Genomic DNA, 27,770 nt, shown 5'->3' with positions numbered 1-27,770 from the left:
GATGGCTCACAACAATAATAACCCGATTCTTGTAACAATAACTATGTACAAGTATTGCAGACAATCCGCACTTGGGATGGGCGCCCAGCATCCACTACGGACTACGAGAAATAGAATTATCGGTAAGTAAATTCTTATTTTCTCTGACGTCCTAGTGGATGCTGGGACTCCGTCAGGACCATGGGGATTATACCAAAGCTCCCAAACGGGCGGGAGAGTGCGGTTGACTCTGCAGCACCGAATGAGAGAACTCCAGGTCCTCCTCAGCCAGGGTATCAAATTTGTAGAATTTAGCAAACGTGTTTGCCCCTGACCAAGTAGCTGCTCGGCAAAGTTGTAAAGCCGAGACCCCTTGGGCAGCCGCCCAAGATGAGCCCACCTTCCTTGTGGAATGGGCATTGACAGATTTTGGCTGTGGCAGGCCTGCCACAGAATGTGCAAGCTGAATTGTACTACAAATCCAACGAGCAATAGTCTGCTTAGAAGCAGGAGCACCCAGCTTGTTGGGTGCATACAGTATAAACAGCGAGTCAGATTTTCTGACTCCAGCCGTCCTGGAAACATATATTTTCAAGGCCCTGACTACGTCCAGCAACTTGGAGTCCTCCAAGTCCCTAGTAGCCGCAGGATAAGCTGGTTCAGGTGAAACGCTGACACCACCTTAGGGAGAAACTGGGGACGAGTCCGCAGCTCTGCCCTGTCCGAATGGACAATCAGATATGGGCTTTTGTGAGACAAAGCCGCCAATTCTGACACTCGCCTGGCCGAGGCCAGGGCCAACATCATGGTCACTTACCATGTGAGATATTTCAAATCCACAGATTTGAGCGGTTCAAACCAATGTGATTTGAGGAATCCCAGAACTACGTTGAGATCCCACAGTGCCACTGGAGGCACAAAAGGGGGTTGTATATCCAGTACTCCCTTGACAAACTTCTGGACTTCAGGAACTGAAGCCAATTCTTAATGGAAGAAAATCGACAGGGCCGAAATTTGAACCTTAATGGACCCCAATTTGAGGCCCATAGACACTCCTGTTTGCAGGAAATGCAGGAATCGACCGAGTTGAAATTTCTTCGTGGGGCCTTCCTGGCCTCACACCACGCAACATATTTTCGCCACATGTGGTGATAATGTTGTGCGGTCACCTCCTTCCTGGCTTTGACCAGGGTAGGAATGACCTCTTCCGGAATGCCTTTTTCCCTTAGGATCCGGCGTTCAACCGCCATGCCGTCAAACGCAGCCGCGGTAAGTCTTGGAACAGACATGGTACTTGCTGAAGCAAGTCCCTTCTTAGCGGCAGAGGCCATGAGTCCTCTGTGAGCATCTCTTGAAGTTCCGGGTACCAAGTCCTTCTTGGCCAATCCGGAGCCACGAGTATAGTTCTTACTCCTCTACGTCTTATAATTCTCAGTACCTTGGGTATGAGAAGCAGAGGAGGGAACACATACACCGACTGGTACACCCACGGTGTTACCAGAACGTCCACAGCTATTGCCTGAGGGTCTCTTGACCTGGCGCAATACCTGTCCAGTTTTTTGTTCAGGCGGGACGCCATCATGTCCACCTTTGGTCTTTCCCAATGGTTCACAATCATGTGGAAGACTTCCCGATGAAGTCCCCACTCTCCCGGGTGGAGGTCGTGCCTGCTGAGGAAGTCTGCTTCCCAGTTGTCCACTCCCGGAATGAACACTGCTGACAGTGCTATCACATGATTTTCCGCCCAGCGAAGAATCCTTGCAGTTTCTGCCATTGCCCTCCTGCTTCTTGTGCCGCCCTGTCTGTTTACGTGGGCGACTGCCGTGATGTTGTCCCACTGGATCAATACCGGCTGACCTTGAAGCAGAGGTCTTGCTAAGCTTAGAGCATTGTAAATTGCCCTTAGCTCCAATATATTTATGTGGAGAGAAGTCTCCAGACTTGATCACACTCCCTGGAAATTTTTTCCTTGTGTGACTGCTCCCCAGCCTCTCAGGCTGGCATCCGTGGTCACCAGGACCCAGTCCTGAATGCCGAATCTGCGGCCCTTTAGTAGATGAGCACTCTGCAGACACCACAGAAGAGACACCCTTGTCCTTGGAGACAGGGTTATCCGCTGATGCATCTGAAGATGCGATCCGGACCATTTTTCCAGCAGATCCCACTGAAAAGTTCTTGCGTGAAATCTGCCGTATGGAATCGCTTCGTAAGAAGCCACCATTTTTCCCAGGACCCTTGTGCAATGATGCACTGACACTTTTCCTGGTTTTAGGAGGTTCCTGACTAGCTCGGATAACTCCCTGGCTCTCTCCTCCGGGAGAAACACCTTTTTCTGGACTGTGTCCAGAATCATCCCTAGGAACAGCAGATGTGTCGTCGGAAACAGCTGCGATTTTGGAATATTTAGAATCCACCCGTGCTGTCGTAGAACTGCTTGAGATAGTGCTACTCCGACCTCCAACTGTTCTCTGGACCTTGCCCTTATCAGGAGATCGTCCAAGTAAGGGATAATTAAGACGCCTTTTCTTTGAAGAAGAATCATCATTTCGGCCATTACCTTGGTAAAGACCCGGGGTGCCGTGGACAATCCAAACGGCAGCGTCTGAAACTGATAGTGACAGTTCTGTACCACGAACCTGAGGTACCCTTGGTGAGAAGGGCAAATTGGGACATGGAGGTAAGCATCCTTGATGTCCAGGGACACCATATAGTCCCCTTCTTCCTGGTTCGCTATCACTGCTCTGAGTGACTCCATCTTGATTTGAACCTTTGTATGTAAGTGTTCAAATATTTCAGATTTAGAATAGGTCTCACCGAGCCGTCTGGCTTCAGTACCACAATATAGTGTGGAATAATACCCCTTTCCTTGTTGTAGGAGGGGTACTTTGATTATCACCTGCTGGGAATACAGCTTGTGAATTGTTTCCAATACTGCCTCCCTGTCGGAGGGAGACGTTGGTAAAGCAGACTTCAGGAACCTGCGAGGGGGAGACGTCTCGAATTTCCAATCTGTACCCCTGGGATACTACTTGTAGGATCCAGGGGTCCACTTGCGAGTGAGCCCACTGCGCGCTGAAACTCTTGAGACGACCCCCCACCGCACCTGAGTCCGCTTGTACGGCCCCAGCGTCATGCTGAGGACTTGGCAGAAGCGGTGGAGGGCTTCTGTTCCTGGGAATGGGCTGCCTGCTGCAGTCTTCTTCCCTTTCCTCTATCCCTGGGCAGATATGACTGGCCTTTTGCCCGCTTGCCCTTATGGGGACGAAAGGACTGAGGCTGAAAAGACGGTGTCTTTTTCTGCTGAGATGTGACTTGGGGTAAAAAGGGTGGATTTTCCAGCTGTTGTCGTGGCCACCAGGTCCGATGGACCGACCCCAAATAACTCCTCCCCTTTATACGGCAATACTTCCATGTGCCGTTTGGAATCTGCATCACCTGACCACTGTCGTGTCCATAAACATCTTCTGGCAGATATGGACATCGCACTTACTCTTGATGCCAGAGTGCAAATATCCCTCTGTGCTCTATAGTCAATAAAATACTGTCCCTGTCAAGGGTATCAATATTTTCAGTCAGGGAATCCGACCAAGCCACCCCAGCGCTGCACATCCAGGCTAAGGCGATAGCTGGTCGCAGTATAACACCAGTATGTGTGTATATACTTTTTAGGATATTTTCCAGCCTCCTATCAGCTGGCTCCTTGAGGGCGGCCGTATCTGGAGACGGTAACGCCACTTGTTTTAATAAGCGTGTGAGCGCCTTATCCACCCTAAAGGGTGTTTCCCAACGCGCCCTAACTTCTGGCGGGAAAGGGTATACCGCCAATAATTTTCTATCGGGGGGAAACCCACGCATCATCACACACTTCATTTAATTTCTCTGATTCAGGAAAAACTACATGTAGTTTTTCCACACCCCACATAATACCCTTTTTTGTGGTACTTGTAGTATCAGAAATATGTAACACCTCCTTCATTGCCCTTAACATGTAACGTGTGGCCCTAAAGGAAAATACGTTTGTTTCTTCACCGTCGACACTGGAGTCAGTGTCCGTGTCTGTGTCTGTGTCGACCGACTGAGGTAAATGGGCGTTTTAAAGCCCCTGACGGTGTTTTAGACGCCTGGACAGGTACTAATTTGTTTGCCGGCCGTCTCATGTCGTCAACCAACCTTGCAGCGTGTTGACATTATCACGTAATTCCTTAAATAAGCCATCCATTCCGGTGTCGACTCCCTAGAGAGTGACATCACCATTACAGGCAATTGCTCCGCCTCCTCACCAACATCGTCCTCATACATGTCGACACACACGTACCGACACACAGCACACACACAGGGAATGCTCTGATAGAGGACAGGACCCCACTAGCCCTTTGGGGAGACAGAGGGAGAGTTTGCCAGCACACACCAAAACGCTATAATTATACAGGGACAACCTTTATATAAGTGTTTTCCCTTATAGCATCTTAATATATAATCATATCGCCAAATAAGTGCCCCCCCTCTCTGTTTTAACCCTGTTTCTGTAGTGCAGTGCAGGGGAGAGCCTGGGAGCCTTCCCACCAGCAGTTCTGTGAGGGAAAATGGCGCTGTGTGCTGAGGAGATAGGCCCCGCCCCCTATTCCGGCGGGCTCTTCTCCCGGTTTTTCTGAGACCTGGCAGGGGTGAAATACATCCATATAGCCTCAGGGACTATATGTGATGTATTCTTTTTAGCCAGAAAGGTATTAACATTGCTGCCCAGGGCGCCCCCCCCCCCCCCAGCGCCCTGCACCCTCAGTGACCGCTGGTGTGAAGTGTGCCTGAGCGCAATGGCGCACAGCTGCAGTGCTGTGCGCTACCTCATGAAGACTGAAAAGCCTTCAGCCGCCGGTTTCTGGACCTCTTCATACTTCGGCATCTGCAAGGGGGTCGGCGGCGCGGCTCCGGTGACCCATCCAGGCTGTACCTGTGATCGTCCCTCTGGAGCTAGTGTCCAGTAGCCTAAGAAGCAAATCCATCCTGCACGCAGGTGAGTTCACTTCTTCTCCCCTAAGTCCCTCGTTGCAGTGAGCCTGTTGCCAGCAGGACTCACTGAAAATAAGAAAACTATCAAAACTTTTACTCTAAGCAGCTCTTTATGAGAGCCACCTAGATTGCACCCTTCTCGGCCGGGCACAAAAACCTAACTGAGGCTTGGAGGAGGGTCATAGGGGGAGGAGCCAGTGCACACCACCTGATCCTAAAGCTTTTACTTTTGTGCCCTGTCTCCTGCGGAGCCGCTATTCCCCATGGTCCTGACGGAGTCCCAGCATCCACTAGGACGTCAGAGAAACTATACCGCACTGCAGGTGGGGTAGATGTAAAATATGCAGAGCGCTTTAAATGTTAAGGGGGGGGGGGGGGGGGGGGGAGTGTCCTAACCAGTGGCATAACAAGGGGGGTGCATGTGGGGCACGTGCCCTGTGTGCCATGGCAGGGTCGTCAGAGGGGGGTGCGGCAGTGCAGTATTAGCAGGAGGAGGCGGTCCAGATGATCCAGATCCTCCTATTTCCTGTTCCTCTCTGATGCTGCTGTTGCTGCGGCTCGATGTCACGATCTAGTGACCAGTCCCTACGCGAAAACCAGAAGAGAGGACCTGGCCGCTGCCGGCTCTGAAAGGGAACCCGCTGCTGCCTGCGTTGATAAGAGGGGGACCCACCGCTGCTGGGGGTACACAGTGCTGCTTGTATTGAAGGGGAAAGTTGTGAGAGGAATTACAGGATACCAGTGACGCTTGTACCAGGGGTAAGGGGACAGGGCAATGTACACAGTGCCACCTGTACTGGGCGGTGATTAGGAGGTACACAGTGATGCATGTCTCAACCCTCTCCCCCCCCCCTCCCCCCCTCTCTCTCTTACCCCCTGTCTCACCTCTCTCTCTCCATGCCTCCCCCTCTCTCGCCCCCATTCCTCCTCCCTTTGTCTTTGTTCCCTGTCCCCACGTTCTCCACCCCCTTGCCTCTCTCTCTTACTCAAAACCTAACAGGTAAACCACACCCCTCCCCAGTCAACCACGCCCCTTTTTGGGAGTAATACTTTTGTTCTTTATTTTTTTTATTTTTTTGGTGGGGGGTAGGGAAGTTCTTCATGTTGCCCTGGGTGCCACAGACCCTACCTACGCCTCTGGTCCTAACTCAGGCCTAATTCAGACCTGATTGCAAAAGCAGTATCTTTCTCTAATGGGCAAAACCATGTGCACTGCAGTGCAGAATGGTTTGTTCCAGATTCAAAGTTTCTTGCTTGTTTTTTTACTTTCCTCCTAGCTCGGAATCAGCTTAGCTCTGCATTTAGAATTTTATAAAAGTATATTTAATGCGATGACGCGAAGCATGGAAACCATTTATCCTGTATCACTTGAACACTTCAAACCACTATGGCAGAGGTTCCCAAACTGTGGCTCCCTGGGGTGCCTCGGGACACTTGCAGGGGTGCCCTGGGTTGGTGGTCCAGAACCAATTCAAATTATTCATGGTCAATATAATAGGCAAAACCAGTGCTGGTGGCTGCCAATCATAAAGTATGTGGCCAAACAGAAGCAAATCTTGTCCCTCACCACACAACTGACCCTAAGGATGACATAAAACGCGATCTACTTAATGTAATATTTCTTTCTAAATTTCTCCATAAGAAATTTTTGGCCTAGGGGTGCCGTGAAAAAAGATTCTGATAATCTAGGGTGCCGTGATTAAAAAAAGTTTGGAAACCACTGCACTATGGTATAAAAAATGCAAATGATTATAAAAGTTAACTGTATTAACTTCTATGTTCCCTGTTTCATGGAACAAGGTCCATACATGATGAACGCTCCACTTTGAATGGAAGACCGAAAAGAATGGTTCATATTCATGTGCTTCTGTGCATATTGCTTTCAGTAGGGATCTACGGACATTGCAGTGTCCCTTAGTGGCTGACTAAGAAAAGAGAATATTTCCTGGCAGGGTCTGACTGACCTATAGTGGCACAGGGAAAATTCCAGGTGGGACCCACTGCCTTCCTCTCATCTCAGGTTCCAATTTCTGTCAAATTATACATTGTTACTCCATTAGAGGGTCAGTTTCATGGTGTCAAATGACTGGCCAAGACTCTGTGGTTAATTTCCACATCCCCTGTGGTAACTGGACACACCCCTTATACACAGGCCCCGGCCACTGCATTCCCTCAGTTGGCCCATCATGTCCCAGTCCGACATTGTCTCCTGGTCTTCTCTGTAATCTTTCCAATGATATCTGCATACTCACATTCGCTATGGGTGACACTCGTAGAGTGCGAATTTTATACTCCATGGCCTCGTGTTCCAAAAGAATCTCCACCCAATACCGTCCAAACTCCTTCCCGTTAGTTCCAGCATCCGGCCAGTAGGGAACACATTTAGTCTAGGAGGGAAAGGGGGATGAGAGAAAGACAGAGACTCTGCGTCCTAGAAAGATAAGGAGGAGAGTAATACAGAGATAGCAGGAGGAGCTGGATAAGTAGAAGCATGAATACACAGGGTGTAGTCTAATGTACCAGTACCTGCATGCAGTAGTGGCAGCCATTTTGTGTACGGGGCCAGTGCTCAAGAGATCCCAACCTATCAACTCACTTAGAACTGGAACCTCATTGGCTGAACCCACAGAATGGCTGCCTCAGCTGTGTGTGTAGGTGATGGCTATAGTAGACACTGGTCTACAAAGGATAAAGGAGGACAAGGGTGCAGACAGTGCAGATCTAAAATTAATTTGAATTTCTAAGAGTGACTTGAGGAAACGAACAAGAACAACGATCACACACAAGAAAAAAAAAAGCCCAGGTAGCAGATGACCCTCACCCGTCCCTTTTCAACCTCCTTCGTGGTCATTACAATGATCAGGCTGTTCTCCTGCCAGACCATCTCCCAGAAATCCCCTGTGGTGGACGCCAGGCACCCCTGACAGGCAACAAAACGTTTGGACGGCTCTTCATGCCCCCAAAGCTGGTTCTATGCAAAAACAAAATAGGTGGGAGATTCTGTTTAGAAGTTACCTTCTACTGCAATCCAATGATATCCCTATGTGCCAGATCTCGCTGTGTTCCATATTCATTTGTGGAGGTGAATAACTACTACACAACAATCTTAGCTTCTGGTCAAGAAAGAATATCCCGGAGGGATCACTTTGTGGGACACCTTTCTGTCCTCTATGTTCACCTCATTGCCTTAGGTGTTCCACTCACCCGTCTCCGTCACTCACCGTCACGTAGTTGGCATTGATGTAATCAGAGCCTGGAACGTTTGGGTCTCCACATTGTAGCATCACCCTTGTGTGGTCAACTGAAAGAGGAGAGACAGAAGAATATGGGTCTGTAGAAGAGGAGGGGAATGAAGAAGAGAAGAGGCAGGAAGAATGGACGGTATAAGCAGAAGTTCATACACGAGCGACAAACGATTACAAGACAGCTCACGCCGGTATAAAGGAATTGAGCAGGAAACCATGACCCGGTAGGAACACTAATACGAATAGTATGTAAAGTATAGACTTGTGACATGCATATAGGTAGAAAAGAGCAGTTTACGGAGGAATAAAGCAGAAGACTAAAGGCCCATACACACTTGACGATGCACACGTCGTTAACGACTTCCCTTGAACAGCTGAGCAAACGACATGAGCATACACACTACCAACGACCAAAGACCAAAGACCATACACCATTCATCGTTGAAGCATCCAAGCTGAACAGTTTATTACAATAATGAGCTGGGAACAGGGCTGGTGGACAGTGGCTTGGTCGTTGGTCATTGGTCTTTCACACCATACACATTCAACGACGTCTCTGGTCAGTAACGACCATAGTGGAAATTGAGCATACATGCTCCACAGATAAGCGAGGGTCGTTAACGTCCCGCGGGGCCGCGCATCGGTGGTCGTCTGATGCATACACACTTGACGATATAATGAGCAACGTCGTTGATGAGGGCTGAAATTAACGACGTCGTTCATTTTATCGTCAAGTGTGTATGAGCCTTTAGGGAGGGACCAGGATAAAGCAGTAGATCATAGGTCTGCAAACTCGGTCCTCATTATCCCACACAGTGCATGTTTTGCAGGTAACCCAGCAGGTGCACAGGTGTATTTATTACTCACTGACACATTTTAAAAGGTCCGCAGGTGGAGCTAATTATTTCACTTGTGATTCTATGAGGAGACCTGCAAAACATGCACCGTGTGGAGTCCTGAGGACCGAGATTACAGACCTATGAGGTAGAGCAAAGCCACCAAGTACGATGGAAGACAAGTGAATAAGTTCTAAAGAGGACAAGTGAATAAGGGGCAGATGTATTAACCTGGAGAAGGCATAAGGAAGTGATAAACCAGTGATAAGTGCAAGGTGATAAACGCACTAGCCAATCAGCTCCAATATGTAAATTAACAGAGGATCTGATTGGCTGTTGCATTATCACCTTGCACATATCACTGGTTCATCACTTCCTTATGCCTTCTCCAGGTTAATACATCTGCCCCATTGTTACATAAACCATGGACCAGAGGAAAAGAATAAGGGAGAAGGAATATAGAGGAATAATGACAATATAGGATTATTTTGGTGGATGAAGCACAAAAAAGCGTATGGTAGATAACCCATTGGAAATTACTGAGGAAAGATTTCCCTAAATACATAATAACGGTTTTATTCCTCACAATGGTTGTATTATTAGAGCAAGTTACACTCTCCGCTGCCAGCTACAGAGCGTTACGCATATTAATATTTGTAAAACGTCGCCTTTATAACAATCTGTATTTACACTGTTAAAGTGTAGGACACAAAATGACTAGTTTCATAAAAGGACGATATCAGAATTCCACCGACACTAAGGGTGGCTACACATCAGAGCAACGGTCAATCTTCCCAATGGTCGAGTCGAATTCTCTTGCGCCTGCACCATGAGAGATTGGCTGTACACACTACATGATGTACTGAATGATAGAACTTCATTACACTGAATGGCCGGGCATACTATATCGTCTGATTGGGACTGTTCCATGCGACTCGTGAGAGCAGGCCATTGTGCGTACACACTAGACGATGCAGACGATGAGACAGGGAGGAGGCCACAGTGACCACTGAGAAAGTGGGAGGCCAGAGTGACAGCTGAGACAGGAAGGAGGCCTGAGTGACAATTGAGACAGGGAGGAGACCAGAGTGGCCACTGAGACAGGGAGGAGGCCAGAGTGGCCACAGAGACAGGGAGGAGGCCAGAGTGGTTACTGAGATAGGGAGGAGCCCAGAGAAGCCACTGAGATAGGGAGGAGGCCACAGTGACAATTGAGACAGGGAGAAGGCCAGAGTGACCGCTAAGACAGGAAGGAGGCCTGAATGACAATTGAGACAGGGACGAGGCCAGAGTGGCCACTGAGACAGGGACGAGGCCACAGTGGTCACTGAGACAGGGAGGAGGCCTGAGTGGCCACAGAGACAGGGAGGAGGCCAGAGTGGTTACTGAGATAGGGAGGAGCCCAGAGAAGCCACTGAGATAGGGAGGAGGCCACAGTGACAATTGAGACAGGGAGAAGGCCAGAGTGACCGCTGAGACAGGAAGGAGGCCTGAATGACAATTGAGACAGGGACGAGGCCACAGTGGTCACTGAGACAGGGAGGAGGCCTGAGTGGTCACTGAGACAGGGAGGAGGCCAGAGTGGTTACTGAGATAGGGAGGAGGCCAGAGTAGCCACTGAGATAGGGAGGAGGCCACAGTGACAATTGAGACAGGGAGGAGGCCAGAGTGACTGATGAGACAGGAAGGAGGCCACAGTGATAATTGAGACAGGGTCGAAGCCACAGTGACAATTGAGACAGGGTCGAAGCCACAGTGACAATTGAGACAGGAAGGAGGCCAGAGTGGCCACTGAGACAGGGAGGAGACCAGAGTGACCACTGAGACAGGGAGGAGGCCAGAGTGGTTACTGAGATAGGGAGGAGGCCAGAGAGGCCGCTGAGACAGGGAGGAGGCCAGAGTGGCGCTGAGACAGGGAGGAGGCCAGAGTGACCACTGAGACAGGGAGGAGACCACAGTGATAATTGAGACAGGAAGGAGGCCAGAGTGGCCACTGAGACAGGGAGGAGGCCTGAGTGACCACTGAGACAGGGAGGAGGCCAGAGTGGTTACTGAGATAGGGAGGAGGCCAGAGTGGCCGCTGAGACAGGGAGGAGGCCAGAGTGGCGCAGAGACAGGGAGGAGGCCAGAGTGGCCACTGAAACAGGGAGGAGGCCAAAGTGACAGCTGAGACAGGAAGGAGGCCACAGTGACAATTGAGACAGGGAGGAGGCCAGAGTGGCCACTGAGACAGGGAGGAGGCCAGAGTGACCACTGAGACAGTTAAGAAGCCAGAGTGACCACTGAGACAGTTAAGAAGCCAGAGTGAAAGCTGTGTTAGGAAGTAGGTCAAAACCAAAAAGTTATTATGGACAGAATGAGATCAGGGTAAAAACTGGAAGATGAAACACAGAAATGAATAGGTTCTCCTAAGTGAACTCACATGGGAGGATATTTTTGTACCGGTTTTTGCTTTTGTTTTCTGGTCTTTGACCCTCTTTCCTGTCGTATAAGTTGGTTTCCTGTTTCTGTAGAGCCTGTAGGGAAGGGAAACATAGGGATCATGTTAGGTACAAGGAGGCATAAGAGACAGAGGTCAGGCAACAAGTAGAGAACAGGAGAAAAAATAAAGAGAAGAGTGAAGACACCCCGGAAAGGATCAAATACAACAATGAAAACAGACACAGATGGGGAACACCAAGATTCTCATATATCAGACTGGTGTGCAGGTTAGATGTGCGCTATGTCTACTCTCCCAAATGTTTAGGAGACACCCGGGATCCCAATTCTCCTATCTGTGAAGCGGACAAGGCCTTCATGATGCAACTGCTGCATGACACAGAGTCGCATCAGCACACAGTTGTGCATACGGTCGTTATGGCCCCTTACGGTAATTTGCGAAGAGGACTGTTGTGATGTAGTAAATTGTGTCCAAATGCACACCACACCTGCCACTGGTCTTACCCTCTAGGGATCTCCTGTAGGGGGAAGAACAGAGAGTGGGCAAGGGTGCTATGAATGAAAATCAGCAAGATGATATAGCAGGAAGCAGACAGCCCGTGTGAGGGAGCTCAGGGTGGGCAAACATGGACAAGGCTGTGTCTGACTCAGGCCCTCATAGCGCTTTGTATTTCCCTGAGGTTGGGGAGTGATTGGTATCAGTGAGTGTGGAATGATGTATAATACAGTAATAATAATATATGTGTAGATTTGTAATGCTCACCTCTAAAGCGCACTACTTACCCAGAGACAGGGCACTGCTTAACCAGAGACAGGGCGCTGCGTACCTAGAGACAGGGCGCTGCTTACCCAGAGACACCTTACTGCTTACTCAGAGACACCATACTGCTTACCCAGAGACAGGGTGCTGCCTTCCCAGAGACAGGGCACTGCTTATTCAGAGATACCTTACTGCTTACCCAGGGGCAGCGCCCTGCTTACTCAGAGACACCTTACTGCTTACACAGAGACAGGGCGCTGCTTAACCAGGGACATCGCACTGCTTACCCAGAGACAGCACACTGCTTACCCAGAAATTGGGCACGCTTACCAAGAGACAGCAGCCTGCTTACTCAAAGACACCTTACTGCTTACCCAGAGACAGGGGACCGCTGACCCAGAGACAGAGCACTGCTTACCCAGAGACAGAGCACTGCTTACCCAGAGACAGTGCCCTGCTTACCCAGAGATAGTGCCCTGCTTACCCAGAGACAGGGCGCTGCTTAACCAGAGACAGGGCACTGTTTACCCAGAGACAAGGCACTGCTTAACCAGAGACAGGGCACCGCTGACCCAGAGACAGAGCACTGCTTACCCAGAGACAGTACCCTGCTTACCCAGAGACAGGACACTGCTTATCCAGAGACAGGACACTGTTTACCCAGAGTCAGTGCACTGCTTACCCAGAGACAGGGCACCGCTGACCCAGAGACATAGCACTGCTTACCCAGAGACAGTACCCTGCTTACCCAGAGACAGGAAACTGCTTAACCTGAGACAGGGCACTGTTTACCCAGAGACAGGGCGCTGCTTACCCAGAGACAGTACCCTGCTTACCCAGAGACAGGACACTGCTTATCCAGCGACAGGACACTGTTTACCCAGAGTCAGTGCACTGCTTACCCAGAGACAGGGCACCGCTGACCCAGAGACATAGCACTGCTTACCCAGAGACAGTACCCTGCTTACCCAGAGACAGGAAACTGCTTAACCTGAGACAGGGCACTGTTTACCCAGAGACAGGGCGCTGCTTACCCAGAGACAGGGCGCTGCTTACCCAGAGACACCTTACTGCTTACTCAGAGACACCTTACTGCTTACCCAGAGACAGGGTGTTGCTTTCCCAGAGACAGGGCACTGCTTATTCAGAGATACCTTACTGCTTAACCGATACCTTACTGCTTACCCAGAGACAGAGCACTTATTACCCAGATACAGCGCCCTGCTTACTCAGAGACACCTTACTGCTTACACAGAGACAGGGCACTGCTTACCCAGGGACATCGCACTGCTTACCCAGAGACAGCACACTGCTTACCCAGAGACAGCACACTGCTTACCCAGAAATAGGGCACTGCTTACCAAGAGACAGCAGCCTGCTTACTCAAAGACACCTTACTGCTTACCCAGAGAGAGGGCACTGCTTACCCAGGGACACCGCACTGCTTACCCAGAGATAGGCCACTGCTTACCCAGGACAACGCACTACTTACCCAGGGACACCGCACTGCTTACCCAGGGACACCGCACTGCTTACCCAGGGACACTGCACTGCTTACCTAGTGACAGTGCACTGCATACACAGGGACAATGCTCTGCTTACCCAAGGACAGCAATCTGCTTACCATAAGACAACTCTCTGCTTACCCAGAGACAACTCACTGCTTACCCACGGACAGCGCCCTGCTTATCCAGGGACAGAACACTGCTTACCCAGGGACAGCGCACTGCTTACCCAGGGACAGTGCACTGCTTACCCAGGGACAGCGCACTGCTTACCCAGGGACAGCGCACTGCTTACCCAGGGACAGCGCACTGCTTACCCAGGGACAGAGCACTGCTTACCCAGGAACAAAACACTGCTTACCCAAGGACAAACACTGTTTACCCAGGGACAGCGCAGTGCTTACCCAGGGACAGCACACTGCTTACCCAGGGACAGCGCACTGCTTACCCAGGGACAGCGCACTGCTTACCCAGGGACAGCGCACTGCTTACCCAGGGACAGCGCACTGCTTACCCAGAGACAGCGCACTGCTTACCCAGGGACAGCGCACTGCTTACCCAGGAACAAAACACTGCTTACCCAGGGACAAAACACTGCTTACCCCGGGACAGCGCAGTGCTTACCCAGGGACAACACACTGCTTACCCAGGGACATCGCACTGCTTACCCAGAGACAGAATTATAAAAGCATTTGTGAAACTTACATCAAACTCTTCCCAGAATCCGGCTTTTGCAGTTTCCTCCTTCTCTGACTTTTTGTCTAATTCTTTCATGCGACTCTCTATGTCGGCAGCATTCACTCTGGTGGAGTAATACGGCTGTGGGGAGACGGAGGCGGAGGCCGAGACAGTGAGAGGAAGAAGAGAACATGAAGTCAGAAAGGGGACATCTGTAAAATCTGTAAATGGCACCATGGTGTACACAAAATAAAAGATAGAGGGGGGGGAGAGTTACCAAAGCTTGGAGAGAGATAAAGGGCCTAATTCAGACTTGACCGTAGATGTGCTATCGCATGTTTCGAGTAGCCGTCTGCCTGTGTAGCCTAGCTGTGAAGGCAGACGGCTACATGCCATGTTAAGGGTCGCATCGGCTGCGTGTGACGTCACCCAGCCTCCGCGGGCCGCCCCTTCAACATCCGGACATGCCTCTGTTGTCCGGACCTCGTCCCTAAAACGGAGCATCGGCGCCTACAAAGCACGGCATCAACGTTTCATTCCCGCTCCCCTCCAAGTCTTAAACTGCGTTCTGAAGAGAACCGGCATACGTGCATAGGCAGATGTGCAGAAATCGCTTCATAGTGATTTTTGCACATCAGCGTCAGGGTCTGAATCGGCCCCAAAGTACCTACCGACTAACCAGCTCCTGTTATTTTTCAGTCCCGACATTCAGGATCCCATCACCGGAATCCTGACACATGATGTTATGCCGACACCAGAATCCTGAAAGGGGCCAGGATACACATGCTGGAATCCCGACCGTAGGGAACCTGATCTTCGAGACAGCGGGGTGGGTAAGTACTATGCCGGGGTGGGTAAGGTTTAGGCAGCCCCCGGGGGACTTAGAGTGGGAGAGGGGGGGTTAGGGTGAGGCACCACCAGGGGGAGTTAGGGTTAGGGTAAAGCCGGCATTTCATACCCAACCCCATGGCAGTTAGATACTGATTGGTTGGTATTTTATCTCTCTCCAAGCTTTGATAAATCTCCCCCACAGTATCACAGAAGACATTTTTTCTCTTGAGCGAGTAGAGAATTACTGATTTGCAGCATTTGGAGCTTTAGGTAAAAGTCCTGGTTACAGTATATCTGGGGGAGCAGAGGGGAGAATACTATGGTGATACATTTGGGATGTGTGTGTAAAATGGGGTATGGGACTCAGGGTTAACAGTGTCTAAGTCGACACCTATTGGTCGACAGTGGGTAGGTCGACACTATAAGTAGGTCGACACGGCCATTATATCGACATGAAAAAAGGTTGATATGAGGTTTTCATGGGTTTTTTTGTGTCGTTTTCTTCGTAAAGTGACCGGGAACCCAAATTAGTGCACCGTGTCCCCTCTCTTCGGGCAAGGTGCCTCTCTGCGCTCGGCACAGGTTACTGTTCCCAATCGTAGTCCACGTGGATCGTAAAGTATGAAAAAGTTCAAAAAAAGAAAAAAAATGTGAAAAACTCATATCGATCTTTTTGCATGTCGACCTTGTTCGTGTCCACCTGTTTCTAGTGTCAACCTATTCACTGTTGACCAAAGGGTGTCGACCTAATGGATGTCAACCTAAGGGGTGTCGACCCGGAGTCCGGATACCACTCTCTCCATCTACTTCCTGCTGGGAAAGAACAGTAAGTGGCCATGAACAGTCATTTACATCATAATAATCTAGAGCATTGTTCCAGAGCATGAGTCGGCACTGTGTTCATATGGAGCCACAGGAAGTTTGGGAACAGGGCAGAGATGGAGCCTTTGTAAGCTACTGAGGCAAAGGGCATCAGGAACCACAGGATGCAACCCAGGAGCAAAGGGTCTGACAGCCGGGGATAGGCTACGGGGCACGGAGTACAATGCAGGAGACAGGATGAGGGGGGTGTGAGCACAACTACTCCATACACAATGTAATGAGCTCCCATTCACACCGAGCGCACTCACCTTCTTCAAGTACACGCGAGCTCCAGACACCTCCTCAATGTGCTTCTTTTTGTACGTCTCAATTAGATCTGTAAGTGTATCGAATTTTATATCCCCCAAAGTGTACTTATCACCCTGTGGAGGGAGGAGATCAGTGTGTTACCCAATGTTCAACATCAGCGGGAGACCTGTAGTGACCTGTGGTGCTCATTCACACCTGTACAATTACTGGACATTCACAAGGACTTACTAGGGACACAAGCCAGGGAATCGTTTTGTGTTGTACTCATACTAGAGGCCCAGTTCAGAACTGATCCCTATTCTGCGAATTTGCATGGCGGCCGATTATCTACAGAAGGTAACACAATTCCTGTTCCACAAGATACAAATTTACGCCATACTTGTAGTGTCATAGAGACTGTTTTACAAGGACGGGTACAGGGGGGAGCAGAGGCGGAACTACCGCCAGTGCAACCAGTGCGTTGCACTGGGGCCCGCCACTGTCCAGGGGCCCAAAGCATGTAATGAGTCAAACTGACTCATTACATGCCGCTGTGTGCTGCGGGCAACCGCTGCCCGCAGCACACAGCCGCCCGCACAGAGAGGAGAGGAGCGCAGCAGTACGCGGGAGAAGGAGGAGGAGGGAGGTGGAGGAGGGAGCCGCAGCAGCGCTTTGCTACTGGTTGAGGCGCTGCCGCTGCTGTCCCTCTGCTTCACTATAGGCTGTCTTCCGAGAACAGCCTATAGCGAAGCAGAGGGACAGCAGCAGCAGGGCCTCCACCAATAACACAGCGCTGCTGCGGCTCCCTCCTCCACCTCCCTCCTCCTCCTTCTCTCCTGCCCGGGAATCGTGATCTGCCAGAAGCTGCACCGAGGAGCCTGAGCCAGCGGAGAGGGTAAGTATAATTCTTTCTTTCTTTCTTTTTCTGTCTTTTTTCCATGTGCAAAAAGGGGGACTGTCTGCCGCAATGTGTAAAAAGGGGGATCTGCCTGCCGCAATGTGTAAAAAGGGGGATCTGCCTGCCGCAATGTGTAAAAAGGGGGAATCTGCCTGCCACAATGTGTAAAAAGGGGGAATCTGCTTGCCGCAATGTGTAAAAAGGGGGAACCTGCCTGCCGCAATGTGTAAAAAGGGGGAATCTGCTTGCTGAAATGTGTAAAAAGGGGGAATCTGCTTGCCGCAATGTGTAAAAAGGGGGAACCTGCCCGCCGCAATGTGTAAAAAGGGGAATCTGCCTGCCGTAATGTGTAACAAGGGCACGCTGTCTGCCGTTTAAGTAAAAAGGGGACGCTTTCTGCCGTTATGTGTAAAAAGTGCACGCTGTCTGCCGTTATGTGTAAAAAAGGGGGACGCTGTCTGCCGTTATGTGTAAAAAGGGGGACGCTGTCTGCCGCAATGTGTAAAAAGGGGATGCTGTCTGCTGTAATGTGTAAAAAGAGGAATCTGTCCACCGTAAGGTGTAAAAGGGTCTCTACCTGGTGTAGTGGTGCTACTGTGCGGCCTAATTTGAACAATGGAGACTACTGTGCACCGTTTTATGAATTGGCATTATTTTGTGGCCACACCCCTTCACCACGAAGCCACGCCACTATGTATTTTTGCGCGCGCCTACGGCGCACACTGCCCCTGTTTTGCATGCAGCATGCTCCGATGCTGTTTCTTGCACACAGTGCTAAAATGTCTAGTTACGGCACTGTTGCTAGGTATCCATTTCTCTGGCCCTGAGCAGGTCCACCTCACCAGATCCTCTCCAGGGGTGAGGGGGTGGACTTGGATGGGATGGAGGGGGGGGGCAAAGCATTTTGTCGCACCTGGGCCCACCGCTCGCTAGTTCCGCCACTGGGGGGGAGTCACCGTAGATGGTAACCATAAAAGATCTGGGAGACTTAGGGGTATGTTCAATAAGGGTCGGATCCATTCCGACATGCATTTGTCGTAATGGATCCGACAACCCCTATCCCCTATTCAATCTCATCTCAACTCGACTTTTAAAAAGTCGATTGAGATGAGGGACCCAGTGGAGGAGGGGGGGCGGGGGGGAGCCGCAGGGAGACCAGCGGGGAGAGCCGTGGGCAGACGAAGGAGATCAGCGCTACAGTAGGGCTGCAGGAGGATGTCACACAGCCGCCCCACCTCACTGCAGTGTCCACCCGGCTCCAGCAAGCGTGACCTCACTTGCTGGAGACGGGTGGACGCTGCTGTGAGCGGCACGGCTGTGAGACATCCTGCTGCAGCGCTGTGCTGTAGCGCTGATCTCCCCTGTATGCCCGCGGCTGTCCCCCATCTCCCTGCAGCCCTCACACCCCCCCCCCCCCTCCCGCTCTCCTCCTCTGGGTCCCACATCTCAGTCCAACATTTTTTTATGTCGGACTGAGATGGTCGAAAAGGGGGCCAAAACTCGCCACAAGCACGTGGATCGGCAGCTATTCCGCCGATCCTCGTGCTTTTCGACACGTCTAATTCCTCGACTTGTCGAATATATTGAATAGGATGGAACCCCTTCCGACCTAAAAAAAAGTCAAAAACTGCCGTCTTTTCGACAGACAGCAGTTTTCGATGTCAATTGAATATACTCCTAAATGGTGACATCATAGCACGTTCAATAAGCACCCACGGTTTGAGAGAATCAGTTTGAAACCAGTCTTTAAGTTGGCTCAATATACAGGCGGAGTGGTATTCCTCAACGTCCGGAAAAGCAGCACCTCCGCTGAGTTTTGGAAGGGAAATAGTGGCTCTAGCTATTTTAGGTTTAGAACCTTTCCAAACATATTTAATAAGAGTTTGATTAAATCTGTTATAAAGGTGTCTAGGAAGTAGCCTTGGTATAGTACGGTGGAGGTACATTCATTTAGGCATCAGCACCATTTTAGCAGCCGCTATGTGTTTTGTTCATGTTTGTAAATCCAGTCATCAGGACACAGAGACATGTGAGTTCACTGCTGTGCTGTTTATTCCATCACCAACTCCAGGCACACTGCACCCTGGACCACCCACTTCCCAGCATCCCCCTGGTCCCAGGGACCATCACTGAAGATTCAGGCTTACACAGATTAGTAAGGGAGTGTCTACAAATATAAGCATTCTAATACACTAACATCACATCCTCTTTTCTTTAAATATAAGCCCTGTATGCTTCAATGCAACAATTAACGACGTCATATTAAGAACATCATCTAACACGTTTCAATGAGTCTCTCAGGTCTGCGTATTTCCCTTTTGGGTCTTTCATACACAGTCTGTGTTTCATTGACCATGTTGGACCTTTCTAGAATCGTGGTTTGTTCACCATTATCAGGATCATCATACATGTCAGATGAAGGGTATTCTTCAGTCATGTTGTCTTCATCATGGTTAGGTTGAGATCTTAAATCCTCCCGATTTCTTCTTACTTCAGTTCCACGCTCTGTACGTATAGTATAAGATCTTGGTGCACAATACCTTTCTTGCACAATACCTTTCTGCACCCAAATACCTTTCTCGTGATCTCTGAGACAGACTTGGTCACCAGATTTTAGATCAGATAAGCTTTTTGCTCGCCTGAAATGGAACAGTTTCTGTTTCGCCTGTTGACGTTCCTTAGTCTGACCAACGCTGAGTTATGTGTATTAAGCAATTCATCATGTATCGGGAGATTTGCTCTAATCCTCCTTCCCATCAGCAAGTGTGCAGGAGAAAGTCCATTCTGTAAAGGTGTACTGCGGTAGATTAAAAGACTTTTGTAGAAATCTTTACCTTCTTGAGCTTTTTTTCATGAGACTATTTACAGTTTTTACTGAACTTTCCACCAACCCATTTGAGCGTGGATAGTGGGGACTTGACGTAGTATGGACAAATTCCCACTCATCAGCAAATTGTCTAAATTCAGCACTGGAAAACTGAGGACCATTGTCAGTGAACACTTCCATAGGAACACCATGCCTTGCAAAGATTGACTTCATGCAATTGATTACGGCTTTACTAGTAGTTGTATATAGTGTCTTCACCTCAGGGTAGTTAGAGTAATAATCAGTCACGACAATGTACGTTTTCCCATTACAATCAAACAAATCTGCGCCAACTTTCAAAAATGTTCAAAAATCATGTGTATCTTTTTGTGATATACTTCTGGAGCAGACAATATTCCATATGGTGGTCGAAGAAATCTATATCGACCTTCTGGTGTATTAAATGTACAAAGCTTTGAGCTGGCCTCATCTAGCTTCATTTGCCAGAATCCTGAAGATGCGTCCAATTTACTGAACCATTTTGCTCCCGCAAATTGCGACATGATTTCATCTCTGGTTGGTAGTTTGAAATGTTCTCGTTTAATAGCTTTGTTTAAATCTCTGGGATCTAGACATATTCTGAGTTGTCCGTTTTTCTTTTCAACAATTACTAAGGAGCTTACCCATTCAGTAGGCTCATCAACTTTCTGTATCACACCCAAGGCTTCCATGCGATTTAACTCTTGTTTCAGTTTTTTCTCTCAGCGCAAACGGCACTTTTCTACAGGGGTGTATCACTGAAGAAACTTGCGTGTCTATATTTATTTTATGCTCTCCAGGCAAACAACCTAGACCTTCAAACAAGTCTCTGTAAACATCGATTTGCAGTCATCTTCTACTTGTGATGTCATCATATAAACTTTCTTTAGCAAGCTTAGTTTCTCACAGGAACTTAATTATAGAATCGGTTGCACATTTTTATCCACAATCAGTAGAGATGTTTTAAACTGTTGTCCCTTATATTTCAGTGTCACTAAGCATGCACCTTTCACAGGAATTTACTCCCCAGTGTACCCTGTAACTTTCATTTTGGCTGGATGAATTTTAGGTTTTACTCTAAAAGTCTTATATTCTTGAAATTATATTAAATTCACCTGCGCACCAATATTAAGCTTAAAGAGAATGACAATCCCGTTCACAGTAAAAGGGACAATCCATTCTTTCTTATCTGCACTGCAAAGTTCAATGCAATCCACAAAGAATTCCTCTGTTTGTTTAACAGCATGCACGTTGGTTGTTTCACTTTTAATTTTACAGCATTTGGCAAAGTGATTAAGTCTACCACATTTCATGCAGGTTTTACCATAAGCAGGGCACATTTTAAGATTGTGAGCATTTCCACATCTACTACACATTTCCTTATTAGACTGTGGCTTAGACTGCTTCATTTTTGAGAATGGATGTTTGCTTGGCTCTGTTTTCTGCACTACATGCACTACAGGTTTGCTTGGCTCTGTTTTCTGCACTACATCAGCTTCCTTGTGTAACTTTTTGGCTTGAAATCTAGTTATTTCTGCACATCTACACATAGTCACTACCTTTTCTAGTGTTAGGTCTTGCTCTCTCAGCAGTCTCTCTCTGAGTCCATTATCAGGTATTCCACAGACAATACGATCTCTAATCAGTGAATCCTTTAAATCACCAAACTTACAGGTTTTACTGAGTGATTGCAGCTCTGTAACATACTGATCAAATCCATCTCCAGACTTCTGATCACATGTGAAAAACATATCTTTCATATGTCACATTTTTCCTTGGCACAAAGTAATTTTCAAACTTTTGCATTATAGAAGATAGCACCATATTCTGCCCCTCAGCCAACTGAAAACTATTATAAATGTCCAGCACATCCTCTCCTATCACATGGAGGAAAATGGATGCCTTCGTTTTGTCAGCCTCTGTATCAGCTCCACATGCAGCAAGATATATAGTAAACCTTTACTTAAATGTTTTCCAGTTTTCAGACAAGTTACCAGACATCAGCATGCCGGTTGGAGGAGCTAGTTTATCCATGGTTGATGTGTATGGGCAGAGTGATGATGTGTACGTGTAGAGTGATGATGCGTATGGGCAGAATGATAATGTGTACGTGTAGAGTGATGATGCATACGTGCAGAATTATGATGCGTATGGGCAGAGTGATGTGTATGTGCAGAGTGATGATGTGTACGTGCAGAGTGATGATGCGTACGTGCAGAATGATGATGCATACGGGCAGAGTGATGATGCATACGGGCAGAGTGATGATGCGTATGGGAAGAGTGATAATGTGTACGTGCAGAGAGATGATGCGTACGTGCAGAGTGATGATGCGTATGGACAGAATGATGATGCATAAGGACAGAATGATGATGCGTACGGGCAGAGTGATGATGCGTATGGGCAGAGTGATGATGCGTATGGGCAGAGTGATGATGTGTACGTGCGGAGAGATGATGCGTATAGGAAGAGTGATGATGCGTACGGGCAGATTGATGCGTACGGGCAGAGTGATGATGTGTACGTGCAGAGTGATGATGCGTACGGGCAGAGTGATGATGCGTACGGGCAGACTGATGCGTATAGGCAGAGTGATGATGCGTACGTGCAGAGAGATGATGCGTATAGGAAGAGTGATGATGCGTACGGGCAGACTGATGCGTATGGGCAGAGTGATGATGTGTACGTGCAGAGTGATGATGCGTACGGGCAGAGTGATGATGCGTACGGGCAGAGTGATGATGCGTACGTGCAGAGTGATGATGCGCACGTGCAGAGTGATGATGCGTACGTGCAGAGTGATGATGTGTACGTGCAGAGTGATGATGTGTACGGGCAGAGTGATAATGTGTACGTGCAGAGTGATGATACGTACGTGCAGAGTGATGATGTGTACGGGCAGAGTGATGATGTGTACGTGCAGAGTGATGATGCGTACGTGCAGAGTGATGATGTGTACGTGCAGAGTGATGATGCGTATGGGCAGAGTGATGATGTGTACGGGCAGAGTGATGATGCGTACGGGCAGAGTGATGATGTGTATGGGCAGAGTGATGATGCGTACGTGCAGAGTGATGATGTGTATGTGCAGAGTGATGATGTGTATGTGCAGAGTGATGATGCGTACGGGCAGAGTGATGATGTGTACGGGCAGAGTGATGATGTGTACGGGCAGAGTGATGATGTGTACGGGCAGAGTGATAATGTGTACGTGCAGAGTGATGATACGTACGTGCAGAGTGATGATGCGTACGGGCAGAGTGATGATACGTATGGGCAGAGTGATGATGCGTACGGGCAGAGTGATGATGCGTACGGGCAGAGTGATGATGCGTACGGGCAGACTGATGCGTATAGGCAGAGTGATGATGCGTACGTGCAGAGAGATGATGCGTATAGGAAGAGTGATGATGCGTACGGGCAGAGTGATGATGCGTACGGGCAGAGTGATGATGCGTACGTGCAGACTGATGCGTACGGGCAGAGTGATGATGTGTACGTGTAGAGTGATGATGCGTATGGGCAGAGTGATGATGCGTACGTGCAGAGTGATGATGCGTACGTGCAGAGTGATGATGCGTACGGGCAGAGTGATGATGCGTACGGGCAGATTGATGCGTACGGGTAGAGTGATGATGTGTACGTGCAGAGTGATGATGCGTACGGGCAGATTGATGCGTACGGGTAGAGTGATGATGTGTACGGGCAGAGTGATGATGTGTACGGGCAGACTGATGATGCGTACGGGCAGACTGATGATGCGTACGGGCAGACTGATGATGCGTACGGGCAGACTGATGATGCGTACGGGCAGACTGATGATGCGTACGGGCAGACTGATGATGCGTACGTGCAGAGTGATGATGCGTACGTGCAGAGTGATGATGCGTATAGGAAGAGTGATGATGCGTACGGGCAGACTGATGATGCGTACGTGCAGAGTGATGATGTGTACGGGCAGATTGATGATGTGTACGGGCAGAGTGATGATGCGTACGGGTAGAGTGATGATGTGTACGTGCAGAGTGATGATGCGTACGGGCAGATTGATGCGTACGGGTAGAGTGATGATGTGTACGGGCAGACTGATGATGCGTACGGGCAGACTGATGATGCGTACGGGCAGACTGATGATGCGTACGGGCAGACTGATGATGCGTACGGGCAGAGTGATGATGCGTATGGGCAGAGTGATGATGTGTACGGGCAGAGTGATGATGTGTACGGGCAGAGTGATGATGTGTACGGGCAGAGTGATGATGTGTACGTGCAGAGTGATGATGCGTACGGGCAGAGTGATGATGTGTACGGGCAGAGTGATGATGTGTACGGGCAGAGTGATGATGCGTACGGGCAGAGTGATGATGCGTACGGGCAGAGTGATGATGTGTACGTGCAGAGTGATGTGTACGGGCAGACTGATGATGCGTACGTGCAGAGTGATGATGTGTACGTGCAGAGTGATGATGCGTACGGGCAGACTGATGATGCGTACGGGCAGACTGATGATGCGTACGGGCAGACTGATGATGCGTACGGGCAGACTGATGATGCGTACGGGCAGAGTGATGATGCGTACGTGCAGAGTGATGATGCGTATAGGCAGAGTGATGATGCGTTACGTGCAGAGAGATGATGCGTATAGGAAGAGTGATGATGTGTACGGGCAGAGTGATGATACGTATGGGCAGAGTGATGATACGTATGGGCAGAGTGATGATGCGTACGTGCAGAGTGATGATGCGTACGTGCAGAGTGATGATGCGTACGTGCAGAGTGATGATGCGTACGGGCAGAGTGATGATGCGTACGGGAAGAGTGATAATGTGTACGTGCAGAGTGATGATGCGTACGGGCAGAGTGATGATGCGTACGGGCAGACTGATGCGTATGGGCAGAGTGATGATGTGTACGTGCAGAGTGATGATGCGCATGGACAGAATGATGATGCGTACGGGCAGAGTGATGATGCGTATGGGCAGAGTGATGATGTGTACGTGCGGAGAGATGATGCGTACGGGCAGATTGATGCGTACGGGTAGAGTGATGATGTGTACGTGCAGAGTGATGATGCGTACGGGCAGATTGATGCGTACGGGTAGAGTGATGATGTGTACGGGCAGACTGATGATGCGTACGGGCAGACTGATGATGCGTACGGGCAGACTGATGATGCGTACGGGCAGACTGATGATGCGTACGGGCAGAGTGATGATGCGTATGGGCAAAGTGATGATGTGTACGGGCAGAGTGATGATGTGTACGTGCAGAGTGATGATGCGTACGGGCAGAGTGATGATGTGTACGGGCAGAGTGATGATGTGTACGGGCAGAGTGATGATGTGTACGGGCAGAGTGATGATGCGTACGTGCAGAGTGATGATGCGTACGTGCAGAGTGATGATGCGTACGGGCAGAGTGATGATGTGTACGGGCAGAGTGATGATGTGTACGTGCAGAGTGATGTGTACGGGTAGAGTGATGATGTGTACGGGCAGAGTGATGATGCGTACGGGCAGAGTGATGATGCGTACGGGCAGAGTGATGATGTGTACGGGCAGAGTGATGATGTGTACGGGCAGAGTGATGATGCGTTACGTGCAGAGAGATGATGCGTATAGGAAGAGTGATGATGCGTACGGGCAGACTGATGATGCGTACGTGCAGAGTGATGATGCGTACGTGCAGAGTGATGATGCGTACGGGCAGACTGATGATGCGTACGGGCAGACTGATGATGCGTACGGGCAGACTGATTATGCGTACGGGCAGACTGATGATGCGTACGGGCAGACTGATGATGCGTACGGGCAGACTGATGATGCGTACGTGCAGAGTGATGATGCGTACGTGCAGAGTGATGATGCGTATAGGCAGAGTGATGATGCGTTACGTGCAGAGAGATGATGCGTATAGGAAGAGTGATGATGCGTACGGGCAGACTGATGATGCGTACGGGCAGAGTGATGATGTGTACGGGCAGAGTGATGATGTGTACGGGCAGAGTGATGATGTGTACGGGCAGAGTGATGATGCGTTACGTGCAGAGAGATGATGCGTATAGGAAGAGTGATGATGCGTACGTGCAGAGTGATGATGTGTACGGGCAGAGTGATGTGTACGGGCAGAGTGATGATGTGTACGTGCAGAGTGATGATGCGTATGGGCAGAGTGATGATGCGTATGGGCAGAGTGATGATGCGTACGGGCAGAGTGATGATGCGTACGGGCAGAGTGATGATGTGTACGGGCAGAGTGATGATGCGTACGGGCAGAATGATGATGCATACGGGCAGAATGATGATGTGTACGGGCAGAGTGATGATGTGTACGTGCAGAGTGATGATGCGTATGGGCAGAGTGATGATGCGTACGGGCAGAGTGATGATGTGTATGTGCAGAGTGATGATGCGTACGTGCAGAATGATGATGCATACGGGCAGAATGATGATGCGTACGGGCAGAGTGATGATGCGTACGGGCAGAGTGATGATGCGTACGGGCAGAGTGATGATGCGTACGGGCAGAGTGATGATGTGTACGGGCAGAGTGATGATGTGTACGGGCAGAGTGATGATGCGTACGGGCAGAGTGATGATGCGTATGGCCAGAGAGATGTGTACGTGCAGAGAGATGATGCGTATAGGAAGAGTGATGATGCGTACGGGCAGACTGATGATGCGTACGTGCAGAGAGATGATGCGCACGGGCAGAGTGATGATGCGTACGTGCAGAGTGATGATGTGTACGTGCAGAGTGATGATGTGTACGGGCAGAGTGATGATGCGTACGGGCAGAATGATGATGTGTACGGGCAGAGTGATGATGTGTACGTGCAGAGTGATGATGTGTACGTGCAGAGTGATGATGCGTATGGGCAGAATGATGATGCGTACGGGCAGAGTGATGATGCGTACGGGCAGAGTGATGATGCGTACGGGCAGAGTGATGATGAGTACATGCAGAGTGATGATGCGTACGGGCAGAGTGATGATGCGTACGGGCAGAGTGATGATGCGTACGGGCAGAGAGATGATGCGTACGGGCAGAGTGATGATGCGTACGGGAAGAGTGATGATGTGTACGGGCAGAGAGATGTGTATGTGCAGAGTGATGATGCGTACGTGCAGAATGATGATGCGTACGGGCAGAGTGATGATGCGTACGTGTAGAGTGATGATGCGTACGTGCAGAGTGATGATGCGTACGTGCAGAGTGATGATGCGTACGGGCAGAGAGATGATGTGTACGTGCAGAGTGATGATGTGTACGTGCAGAGTGATGATGTGTACGGGCAGAGTGATGTGTACGGGCAGAGTGATGATGTGTACGGGCAGAGTGATGATGTGTACGGGCAGAGTGATGATGTGTACGTGCAGAGTGATGATGCGTACGGGCAGAGTGATGATGCGTACGGGCAGAGTGATGATGTGTACGGGCAGAGAGATGTGTATGTGCAGAGTGATGATGCGTACGGGCAGAGTGATGATGCGTACGGGCAGAGTGATGATGCGTACGGGCAGAGTGATGATGCGTACGGGCAGAGTGATGATGCGTACGGGCAGAGTGATGATGTGTACGGGCAGAGTGATGATGTGTACGGGCAGAGTGATGATGCGTACGGGCAGAGTGATGAT

General features: G+C 49.6%; 1 protein-coding gene across 2 annotated transcripts in view; it reads right to left on the bottom strand.

Annotated features, from left to right (window-relative positions):
* Positions 1-27,770, bottom strand: part of PTPN6 (protein tyrosine phosphatase non-receptor type 6) — a 180,112-nt gene that overhangs the window by 38,778 nt on the left and 113,564 nt on the right. For both annotated transcript variants that reach the window (XM_063962488.1, XM_063962487.1), the window contains exons 5-10: positions 16,411-16,524; positions 14,477-14,590; positions 11,490-11,583; positions 8,208-8,287; positions 7,808-7,957; positions 7,239-7,373 (exon numbers count right to left, since the gene is read on the bottom strand). In XM_063962488.1, coding sequence (XP_063818558.1) covers positions 7,239-7,373; positions 7,808-7,957; positions 8,208-8,287; positions 11,490-11,583; positions 14,477-14,590; positions 16,411-16,524 — 687 coding nt within the window. The remainder of the gene's footprint in view (positions 1-7,238; positions 7,374-7,807; positions 7,958-8,207; positions 8,288-11,489; positions 11,584-14,476; positions 14,591-16,410; positions 16,525-27,770) is intronic.

The sequence above is a fragment of the Pseudophryne corroboree genome, chromosome 3 (assembly GCF_028390025.1).
Source record: "Pseudophryne corroboree isolate aPseCor3 chromosome 3, aPseCor3.hap2, whole genome shotgun sequence".
NCBI classification, from domain to species: domain Eukaryota; kingdom Metazoa; phylum Chordata; class Amphibia; order Anura; family Myobatrachidae; genus Pseudophryne; species Pseudophryne corroboree.
Note: the sequence above shows the minus strand (reverse complement) of the source record. Positions and strands in the feature narration are given on the sequence as shown.